The sequence below is a fragment of the Wolffia australiana genome, chromosome 1 (genome assembly GCF_029677425.1).
Source record: "Wolffia australiana isolate 7733 chromosome 1, ASM2967742v1".
Taxonomy (NCBI): domain Eukaryota; kingdom Viridiplantae; phylum Streptophyta; class Magnoliopsida; order Alismatales; family Araceae; genus Wolffia; species Wolffia australiana.
Window position 1 is genome coordinate 24,734,291 of NC_135835.1, and position 11,725 is coordinate 24,746,015.

Sequence of the window (11,725 nt, forward strand, 5' to 3'; positions counted from 1 at the left end):
TATCATATGTGGGATATAATATAATAGCTTTAATCCAAGTTATAAGTAGAGCGAAGTTAATCTTGTAGTTAAAAGTTTTAATGCATCTATTTATCTTAGGTCATCCATAGCCTTTGTAATGTAAAATTATGCATTCCTGGATAAGACTTGACAACCACTAGAGTGGAACTAGTTTTATGCCTTAAATCGATTATTTCCCACGTTGAGATTACTCTTTTCTAGGTCCAACTCAAAGGTATTTTCTCCAAAGTTTGACAAAGTCATCAAAGAGCACAATAACTATCTTTACTTTTTTGTTGGTTGAGACTTGTCATGTCCTGAAGAATTCTATCAGACTCAAAATAAGAAAGAGCACACTGATAATCCAATCCCCTACTTTAATGATAGGATTCCAGCCACTTAACTACAAGAGGAATCTAAGGTATCCATGTTAATAACAAATCCATAACTCTGCCAATGTATTATCTTAAATTATAAACTCCTTTTAAATAACCCATGCCTTGACCCAACTGTATGACTTTGGTCACTCACAGAAGCCTTCCCTCAATGGAACCCTAGTTCTTTCAGTTGTTTTATGCCGTCGTACCGACCTCAAATTATTATCACAACCTGGCTCTGATACCAAATGGCGTGCCAAAGGACACCGTCTTATGTTAACCATCAGTGAAGAGGGTCCGCCAATAGATTGAGCAAAGAAAACAGAAAAGCAAAATCCCAAGGGAAGATAACAAGGAAAGGGTTTAAATAGAGAAGAGAAATATTCCCCATTGTTAAATAAATCTTAAATTATCTAAGTAGATGAAGAGGGAAGAGAAATGTTCTCTTTTTTCTTACCAGCCCAAGAGCATGGAATGTTATTAATGCTCTCAATCCCATACAATCCATAAAAAAATGAAAAGTTTGCCCTTGACAGCAAATAACAAATTAGAAATTACTTGTAACAAACGATTATTTCCGGTCCAAACCCATATTTTCTGATTCATAGACTGAGAGCTAGCTTATCATAAAATCAAAGCATCAAAGCCTATCAGCTACTCATCCTCTAAAATCGGAAACAATTGAACACACTAATCCTGACAGGCCAACGACTTCTCTAAAAAACAATTGTTTGGGCTCAAAAGATTATACCTGTTTCTAGAGTGCTCCGACCATGATAACAAAGAACCACTATATTGGTCTCGCTCTTTCTTCTCCTGCTGTGTCAGTCGTCGTCTCCTTTTTATGTGTATGTACAGTCTGCGGCACGAGTCTCACGACCCATGCATGAAGGGAAAGTCGTCGAGAAGGTCGGCGGAGCTGAACGGGCGATAGTCAGCACGTTGGAGGAGGCTCGAGCCGCCCCCGCCGCTGGACGACTCGTGGCGCACGGTGACACGATGCGTGCGCTCTTCTATGGAGTACTCCCCATTGACGTGCACTAGCAGCACTGCCTCCTTGTCCCTCATCTCCTCCCCCCACCAACTGTCTGCCTCCCCGTCAACGTACTCCCCCAATGTGGGCAGGTCCTCGTGCTGCAGGGATACCTCAACAGTCTGGCCCGGCCCAATAATCCCGCCCGCAGGCTCCACCTGGAAAATCACAAATCAAATCAGAGGTGAGTTAAACTGATGGGATTCACCGTTGATCAGTGGAGTTAATCATTTGGTCTGGATCTTGATCGTGCTGTGGACCGATCTGATCCAGGCAGCTGTTCAGTCCTAGGTTGTTGATCAGATCAAGTATTTTGATCTGATCGATTCCATTGACAGATTAAGATGAAATACACATTCATCCAATGGAAAGCTACCACGTGCTAATACGTGTGAAAGGATGAAATAGCTTCTTCGTGGAGTGCAAGATCAAATCACAGATCAGACCAACTCTTGGTAGATTAACTCCACTGATCAACATGACTTGATCAAGATCATCAAATGGTTGACAAGTTAAGATTGTGGACTGGACCATTGGTGGATCGGTCAATCAATCAGCTTACCAGATCAGTGATCTGATCTTAGGGTGAAGAGAAGGAATACCTCGAGCCAGCAGGGGAATCCAAAAGATCGGTCACGGATGGAGGATCCATCTTCATTGACAGTTGACAGTCGCTCGCAGGATATGCCAAAGATAGCCTTTCGTGTGTCACTGACGTTGGTCAGCCTGAGAATGGTGGGGTCCTGGTTTTGGAGGATGATGACGTCCGCACTGGCGATAATGTCGGGAACGACTCGCAACTCGCGCAGCTGTGATGCAATTATCTCATCTGATGTGAGTATCTCTCCGAGTTCTCGCCGCCGGATCACCTCATCTACACGTGCGATGTCCACGTTGAGGATGCACCTCACAGGCTTGTGGTCACTGTCTGTGACGTCCATGCACGCGTCATATCTGGCATTGCCATAAGATATGACTGTCAGGCAGGTAGAGAGAGAGAACGGGAGAAAGATAAGGAGGTAGAGAGAGAGAGAGAGCGGTTGAAGAAGACCCCTAGCTCAATGGGTTAACTTTGAGTACATATGTGGGAAAAGAGAGAAATGCATGGATGGAGGGGAGAATTAGGAATAGATGAAGGAATTACATGGATGGAGAAAGAGGGAAGTGAGTGCAAAGAAAAATGAATGAATGGAGATGTAGAAGGAGAGATAGATATCTGGGTGGTGAGAAAACTAGTAAGTGTTCATACATATATAGAGAGAGAGGTAGCTTTTGATTGTTCAAGGTAGAACCCAATATCTTCAACATGAGGAATTGGGAAAGACATGCAGGTTGCGCAAGATAGGAGAATAAGCAGTTAGAGAAAAAAAGAGAAAGAAAGGGTGATGGGGGAATATGAAGGACCGTAGGAAAATTGAGCAAACTAAATAATTCCGATGTAGATGCGTAGGCAGCCAAAGAGAGAAAGATGAGACACACTACAGACTTTCTCCAGATGGAAAAATACTGAGCTAGAGAGATTAACAGTTAAAAACCTAAGTGGAGGAAAATGGAAAGATAAAAGATCGTCCTAGACCGGTAAATATGCAATCACAGAAAGAAAAACGAAGAACAAAGAGAGAGATGGGGGCTTGAGGAAAAAAAAACTCACAGAGAAATGGAAGAGACGATGGGGCATTCCAAAGAGCAGACAGAGGCTGAAACAGAGCGGCTGTCACGAAAGAGTATTCTGTCGCACCAAGCGGGGATCCTCTTCTTCTCGCTCGAATCATAGCCTGAGAACAAAATTAAAACCATAAGAAAAATGCACCGGAGGAAAAAGGAAAAATAACTAGTATTGTATAAGCACCGGATAAGCCAGCTTGGTGCCTTTCGAACTTGTAGGTAGGAGGAAACTTGATGGGCCCTTCTCGCATGCCCTGGAAAACCTTCCCTTGTCTCATTTCCGCCCTTAACTGATCTTTCTCCCTCAGCCAGTCAAAGCACCTCTGCGAGACAAAGTCCCGGGCCTCGTCGTAGGAGATGCCATGCAACCGATAGTTGAAGTCCCCCAAAAAGATGAGCATGTCTGCCTCTGCCAGCTCCGGCCTCCCGTCTTCCGCCTGAAAAATATTAACATACATATTCCTATGGTTGATATTCCAACTATTAATCAAAATTTTGAAGAAAAAAGAAAGCTCGTTGTGTAATCACGTTTTGGCCACGGAGTTGTTGAACGGCTGATGACGCGCCCACTGTAACAAAAGGGGAAAAGAAAATCCCAGTTCAATTTGCAGGCACCACATAAACTGCTTAGCACATGCGGGTTTGTCGCTACCGTTGGCAGTTCCGGGGCCCTGAGAGGGCCTGGTGAAGCTCATTGTGCGATAAACGTGGTCAAAGTCGGCATTCCGCCTGTTGACTGCCTCCAAATGGGCCGCAAAGTGACAGTTGATGAAACAAACTATCCTGTCATAGATTCTTATTCTCAATCCTACAGCCCCCTGATGACGAGAAAATAAGATCCTAGATCATTTCCCATACTAAAATACAGTTTTATATCAATCTAGAATGAGTAAAAATTCAAGAAAAAATTATCCCTTTTATATCAATCCTGACATCCTCAGCCTGACAACACAATTTTCTAGAAATCAGCTCCTGTGCAAGAAACATTATTCATCGACAAGTCAAAAATTCCAACCAAAAATATTTCATTATGACCAGGCCACCTGTCTTCAGCCAGGAACAATACTTTCCATCTTTCTAAAAATCAGAACCTGTAACATTTCTAATAAATAAAGGTTTAATCACTCAACACGATATATATCCATTCAAATACAATATATTTTGTTCTTTTAAAAAATCAACTCCCAGATCATCTCCTACCATCATAAAACCATTATTATCAAACATTAATGGATAAACATTCATTTAATGTTTCATTAAAAAACATTCATTTAAAACATTGGTTCAAATCAGGCTTCACAACATCAGACAGAAACAATATTTTTCTCTTCTCTGAAAAATGCGCTCTAGATCATTGCGTAATATAAAAGGAAAGAAGCTATCAAAACACAATAAGTAAAAAATCCAACAAAACAATACAAGTTGAAAATTTGCTGACCTTGTTTCCGATTGCACGGCCGAAGCCACAGGGGACAGCAGCGGCATCAACATCACCTATGTTGGTTCGAAGGCTCCGCCTGGCCCTGTGAACAAGAAGAAGAAGAAGGTCATGTTCTCTTCATCAGTAATTAGAGGAGCATCTTTATTTACCACACGGCCACTAGAAGCCCAGCTAGTTGACGTGACCCCACACGCTCAAAACTTGCCCCTTCATCCAATGTCTTCCCAATGTTGTCCAACCACCACTGTCCATTAGCGCTCCCTTCCAATCCTACCTAAAACCAACCAAACCGCAGGCCAGAGACAAATAATTAAGAATGGAAACCCAAGATCTTTGAAAGACCAATAAATTCATAAACATAATATAGCCACCAATGTAAATCGTGTAATATCAAATCCGGAATTGCATAATTTGGCCAAAATATTCCAGACGGGGAAGACAAAAGGTTGGTTTAAAGATGACTAACTTGTCCTTGCCCCAAATGTTGTCACCCACTTATGGTTACAGAGAATGACGAGATGACTCATATTTATCAGGAAAGAACCCGAATCCAAGAGGGTTTGGTCCACTAAATCTGAAAGATTCTAGATGTACAAATTTATCTTTAGAAAATGAAAAATATGATAAATTCTCATTTTTGGCATGAAATATGAAAAAAGAAGAGTAAATACTTCCATTAAAACAAGCCTACAAACATGTTTATCCCACTAATTATGGGGAACCTCGCTTGGAAAATAACTCTGACTGCTGATTTCATTAAGCAGATAATTATCAATGCAGTCAATAATATATGCTATCCAAAACAGTATAGTCGGAACAATTTTTCCAGGTAACGCATGTCAGAGACAAGATCTATCTTCTAGAACCGTAAAACATTGGGAAAAAGATCTGAATTTATGATATTCCGTAGATAAATAACAAGAAATAATAATAGATTTCCCTAAAAAAGAAAGATTATGTTAGCAGGGATGAACTTACAGTTTCCTTTGCAGCGGCCATGGCTAGGAAGCCAGCCCCCATCTCAACCTCCTGCAATCCAACGACTACCAGACTAACCTCGGAAGCTGCACCTCCAAGCCAGGCGATAAGAGAATCATGTGACGCCCTCTCCTGGCCCACATTCCAGGTACCCGCCAAAATCTTCATACTCTCCTCCTTCGTGTAGAGCAGCCGCCGGTCTGTAAGTTCCTCCAGAACCATCTTGTCCACCGATGTGGGAGACATCAGATTCCACCCTCGCACCCCGCCATGGTTGGCCAGTGAGAACACAAACCCATTCCCCACAGCCATCTTTATTACTGGGCTACTGTGGGCCACCCATGACCCAATTAGATTGCCCTCCAGATCCAGCACCTGGACAGACCCGTTGGCATACCCAGCCCATAGCCGTGCCCCGAAGGTGCAGAGACTGAGGACGGGATAAGAGCTGTAGTGAAAGTCCTGGACCCGATTCCCATTCCCATCCCACTGGAGGAGATAGCCGTTGGCGCAGCCCATCCAGACAGCACCATCTGCTGTCAAGGCAATAGCCTCCGCCCTCCGCTGGTCGTCACCGAAGGCGCTTTTTACGGCGGCACGCCGGACAGCATCTGCCGCTCCCATAAGCGCATTTCTTGAGCGCTGGAAGAAGCCAACTGAGCCCTGAGACTTCTCCTTCTTCCCTGTTGCAGCCAATTTCACCTCTTCTCCGTACGGATCTGTGGCAGAGAGCATTTCCAGCCTGGTGTCCACCTGGCCGTCAATGCCAAACACTTTCAGAAGTTCCTTTGTCCGTGAGTCCCTGCCCAAACATTAATATGTGTATCAGTACATGATGATTTTTTTTTTTGAAATTTTGAACTGTGATCACATGCCCATGCTGTGGTCACCAACGAGGACTTCCCAGGTGGTCACCCATCCTGGTACTGCTCTCGCCCAAGCACGCTTAACTTCGGAGTTCTAATGGGATCCGGTACACTAGTGTGCTGATACTAATACAACATGATGATTTTAAAATGAAATTGAAGAGGAAAGGCAGAAAACCAGAGGGCAAAGGTGAGGTGGCTGCCACTCCAGACTTTGGAACGGAGGTTGTCGCAGAGCAAGTGTCTTGTGTCAGTGACAGGCAATGCGCAGCTGCCTCCGACGGTGACGTTGGCCCTGAGGTCAATATATGACCTCTCAAGTAACAAGGCGGCCATGTGTCTTTCCTCTGGGGGGAAGGAGAGAGATTTTTCGAGGGCTTCAGAAGGCCATACCTTGATGATCCCCCCTTCAGAGCCTGACCAGATGTCCCCTGAATTTTGTAAAAATGGAGGGCCACTGGATCAGATGAAGAGGTCGTTCCCATTTGAAAGAAAATAAAGGCTACAAGTGACGGATAAGATTTGAGAGTTGTGCTGAAAGTATTTCCCTTATTGCTGATTCCAAAATTAGGCAGTAAAAAGCAAAATCTATATGAGACCAAGCAGTTTTCTTGCCTCTTCTCACATTCATTCTAAAGAACTTGGAATCTAAAACGAATGGTTCAATAATCCCTCTTCACCTAGCCCTCCATTTAAAAAAAAGTTGTGGGCCACAAAATAGCAGCAAAAAGATATCAGTAATTCATACCAAAAGATAGAATTTGCTTTTGGTCTTCCAGATACACAGTAGGGACGAGGAAATAAGCTATTACTGATGTATATTTTTACATTGTTGAAGCACGATTGAAGATGAGATAAACATAATGGAAATACGATAGCCTGTGACTTCAAAGTACCGTCTCAATAGACTTTAGAAAGTATTATTTCAGACAGCTTATGAAAAGATGTGCAGTATTTCCACAGTTTTCAGATGGCGGAACAACTTTCATCTTCAGTCCAAAAGTCCAAAATACATCACACAAAAATGTCTCTCCTCTGAACAAAAGAAAGACAATCTAATCTTGGTTCAATGGCTACTTAGATCTTGCTTCAGTTTCATTCAACTAATTAGTTCAGAAGAAGAAGAATATTAAACCATTTCAAATATGTACAGAAAAGCTGCAAAAAACAGAAATCAATGAATAAGATTAAAAAGTAAGGCCAGATAAAAATAACAGAAATCGCCTAGAACAAAATCCCGTATGTTTCCAGGAATGAAGAAAATAACTCTAGACAGTCAGAGTACATCTTTCTGAAGTCACGGAAGAATGAAAACCGTATTAAAAAAGAACTTCCAAGGCAAAAATGGTGGCATGTCGGGGTACAACTATCATACACATACCCCCAAAACTGTTCGAATCACGAGTCTTGAAAATGATCGAGACAATTAACAGAAGCAAATACCAAAAAATTAAACTAAAAAAAATACGACGATGTGTAGAATTCTGGGTACCGTATGATGTGACGATCAAGGATAAAACTGGAGCTCGGTGCGCTTGCCACGCGAGCCCTTCTTTAAGAGAAGAAATATGTTGAGCTCTAAAGTTGGAACTCGTCGTCGGGGGAAAAAACGAGTCAATCGACGCAATTAACTTCTGATCTGTAGCCTGTTCCAACTTCCACGATCGAATTCTACCATCCCTGTGCCCCGTCCACACCAAATTCGCGGCGGAATCAACAACCACGCACAATGTAGGAGACGTAAGAACAGACGCGCGGAAAGGGGCAGATTCCTCGTCGCCCCTCACGGAAATCCTTCCGTCCGGGTCCACTCCATCGTAAATTTCAGAGAAATTCCAGTACCGGACGCCAGATTCCTGCCCGGCCCACAGCTGGCTTGCCGTGCAAGCAATGGTCCTAAGGAAGGATCCAGCCTGCGTTTCCCTCAAAGGATGCGGTCTCAGATCAAGCGACGGAGGCCGTCCGGGATGAACCGGCGCCCGCAGCGGCAGCTTGAAGATCCCCTGGCCTCCTCCAGCTCCCACGAACTCCGGCAACGGCGATCCGGCAGTTTTCTCTCCGGCCGACGCAATCCGACCGAGACACCGACTTCCTCCGAACTGCTGGTGATTGGATTGGGGCGAAATAAGAAGATTCTGAAGATTTGCCGGACGATGAAAGGGATTTGCGATGGCGCGATCGTCCTCGTCCGCAGTGCTGTACTCGTTGTCGCTGCTGGATCGACTTCTAGGGATTCTATCTTCTTCCCGGCTGTTCCTCCTGGAGCTCCTGCGCCAGGATTCGCCGACGATGTCGCCGTCTCGGGAGAGCGGCTGGCTGTAGGAGATGATCTTGTTCCTGTGAGATCCCGTCGGGATGGACGAGCGGCTGAAGCGACCGCTGCTGCTTCCGCCTCCGCCATGGCTGCTGCTCGAGCGAAGATCTCTGCCTTCTTCTTCCTCTTCCATCTCGAATCCGCCTCCGGCGATCGAAGATCGCCGCGAATGGCGAAGAGGACGACGAATGGTAACAAACTCTCTCTCTCTTTCTGTTTCTTTCGTTATATATAGTGGCCGAGAGTCTTCTCTGTCTTTTCAAACGGAATTTATTTAAATTAAATAATCTCGGTTAATCTCTAAAATCCTGACGGCGTAGGGATGGATGAGCGGCTGAATCGGCCATGGCTATTTTTGGTTTTCGACCAATCAGAGGGTGACACGTCGCCATTCTATTGGTTGTTTGATTATTATTTGACTATTTATAGATTCAAATGTGAAAATTTACCTTTTCGGCCTTCTTAAAATATACTGGCAAAAGTATATTCCTGTTGTCATTTTGGGTCTTTTGTCCATAATACATGATGTCAGCACAATCTTTTATTTTCCACTTTTAAAATTGTATGGTGCGTATAAAGTCAAACGAGAAACCAATTATCTCATTGAGTTGGGCTCCAAAAAATTCCCAAAAGTTAATCTCTTGTAAACAAAACTTTAACATTTTTTATTGCTAAAAAGATTTACAGACAAATCTTATCAGAATTTGGGAGATGTGAATATTTTGACTGATGATAATATTTTGATGAAGACGTCTTCAAAATGTATCTTTTGAATTGTGTTTTGTGTTTCGAATTATTTTGTTTATTGTGTAAAATATTGAGTTTCAAATTTAAGACATTTCAATTTCTGAATAATGCAAGAAGGATAATAGCACAAGATCAGACTGAGAATTTCAACCAACCTGATTATTTCACCTTTTTGATTTATTTCGACTCGTCTAGATAAAATATTTATCACTAAGAATAGTGTTGTCTTCAAATTTCCAAAATTTGATGCATTCTAGTCCTAGGTCGGACTTAAGAAAATTACATATATTTTGATGGAATATTTCTCTCTAAGATTTTGTGAACTCATAAAAAGTTGAAAACTCGTTCCTTTCTTGAAACTCTGCGGTTACTTTTTTTAAAATTAAGCGATCTCCAAATTTTGAAAATAACAGAAATTGTTAAGAATAAAAAACCAAAAAAACCCTTACGCTTGCAAGAATGTGAAAAACAGCACTGGACTGTCAGATTACATCTTTCTGACATCACGGAAGAATGAAAAACCGATAAAAAATGAACTTCCGGAGTGAAACTAGCATAGACCTAGACCTAATTTTTCGACTGACGAGTTTTCAAAATGATCCAGACAATTAACACAGGAAAATACCACACAAAACAAGCTAAACAAAAGAAAAACTTGAAAATTTGTTGCATTCTTGAAACTAAAGGGGCTACTTCTTGAGAATTGAAAGAGATTAATGCACAAACAAATTCCGGTTGAAAACAGAAACAGACTCGACCGCTATAAATATGGAAAGAAACAGAAAAAGACAGAGATCGAGCAATGCAGCTCTGATTCGTAGGCTGTCAATTGAAGCAATTGAACTGCCGCTACCGCCATGGCTGCTGCTTGAGCGGAGATCTCCACCGTCTTCTTCCTCCTCCATCTTGAATCCTCCTCTCTCTTCGGCGATCGAAGATCGCAGCGAATGACGAAGAGGAAGACGAGTAACAAACTCGATGTCTGTCTCTTTCTGTTTCTTTCCGTATTTATCGCGGTCGAGTCCGTTTCTGTTTTCAACCGGAATTTGTCTGTGCATTAATATATTTTAATTTTGAAGAAGTGATTAAATTTTCAAGTTTTTCACACGTGAAAAAATCAAATTATTTCCAGTTTTCTTAAGTTACGACCTGGGACTATAATGTAATAAATTTTCAAATTTTAGGGAAAATACTATTTTTAGTGATGAATAGTTTATCTGAACGAGTCCATAGAGAGCAACGAAGGTGGAATAATCAGGTTGGTCTCAATCTAATATTGAGCTATTATTATGCTTGCATTAATCAGAAATTGCAGTCTTACACAGTCGCCAAAAGAAATCGAAACGCAAACTCAAATAAAAAGACAGATTTTGAAAATGTTATTTAGAATTCTCATCAAAACATTACTATCATTTAACATTAGATCCAGTTCCCATCTCCCAAATCTGATAAGAATTTGTTAAAACTATTATCCTTCTTCAAAATACATAGTATCAGAATTTTCTTAATTGTGTAATATAACTGCAGAGAACAGCCAACGACGGAAGCACCCAACTTAAGCTTCAGTAACATTCATGAAAATCTTGATTCTTCATTGATCTTATTACTGATTGGATGGGTTTAAATTGTACCTTATACTTCTCATGTGCCCTCTAGAGAATACTGCTAGAATACTTCTTTAAAGAAAAAGTCTGCAAATGAGAGTAGAGGAGAATAGTATTTTTTAAGGAAAACTTAGTGGAGAGTAGTATTTTTTAAGGCAAGGGAGTCAAAGTACACACACATTCTTTCTCTATCCGCCTCTCTCTCTCTCTCTCTGCCTCTCTCCCTTTATCTATCTCTCTCTCCCTTCCTCTCTGCCTCTCTCTCTCTCTATCTCTCTCTCTCCCCCTCTCTCTCTGCCTCTCTATCTCTCCCTCCCTCTATCTTTCTATGCATCTCTCTCTGCCTCTTTCTATCCATCCCTCCATCTCTCTCTCTCTGTATCTCTCTTAATATATAAATATATATATATCCCTCACTCCATCTCTCTATCTCTCTATCTCTCTCTCTGTCTCTCAGCCCCTCTCCCTCTGCCTTTCTGTCTATCCCTCCCTCTTTCTCTCTCTACCTCTATGTCTCTCCTCTCTCTCTCCCTGCCTATATGTCTCACCCTCCTTCTCTCTCCTCTCTGCCTCATTGTCTCTCCCTCCCTCTCTCTCTCCCTCTCTCTCTCTCTGCCTATTTGTCTCTCTCTCTCTGCCACTCTCTCTCCCTCCATCTCTCTCTACCTATTTGTCTCTCCCTACCTCTCCTCTCTCTCTC

At 42.3% G+C, this 11,725-nt stretch overlaps 1 protein-coding gene and 1 pseudogene across 1 annotated transcript; both read right to left on the reverse strand.

Annotated features, from left to right (window-relative positions):
- Positions 1 to 888: 888 nt before the first annotated feature.
- LOC144712153 (type II inositol polyphosphate 5-phosphatase 15-like) lies at positions 889 to 8,870 on the reverse strand. The gene is made up of 11 exons (XM_078586345.1): positions 7,853 to 8,870; positions 6,539 to 6,791; positions 5,495 to 6,296; positions 4,666 to 4,790; positions 4,514 to 4,598; positions 3,728 to 3,893; positions 3,604 to 3,644; positions 3,260 to 3,512; positions 3,062 to 3,185; positions 2,013 to 2,364; positions 889 to 1,568 (listed from the first exon to the last, which is right to left on the reverse strand). Exons 1-11 carry the CDS (start codon positions 8,805 to 8,807, stop codon positions 1,251 to 1,253), a joined length of 3,474 nt encoding a protein of 1,157 aa, XP_078442471.1. The 5' UTR covers positions 8,808 to 8,870; the 3' UTR covers positions 889 to 1,250.
- On the reverse strand, positions 6,375 to 6,497 carry LOC144714027 (5S ribosomal RNA; annotated as a pseudogene).
- Positions 8,871 to 11,725: the final 2,855 nt, after the last annotated feature.

Bases quoted from the DNA above. Each gene is read 5' to 3' on its own strand.
- LOC144712153 (XM_078586345.1), bottom strand. From the start codon at position 8,807: ATGGAAGAGGAAGAAGAAGGCAGAGATCTTCGCTCGAGCAGCAGCCAT. The intron at 6,297-6,538 runs GTTTTCTGCCTT...ATGTTTGGGCAG, and splicing joins CACCTCACCTTTGCCCTCTG to GGACTCACGGACAAAGGAAC. The intron at 4,791-5,494 runs GTAAGTTCATCC...GGTTGGTTTTAG, and splicing joins TGGCCGCTGCAAAGGAAACT to GTAGGATTGGAAGGGAGCGC.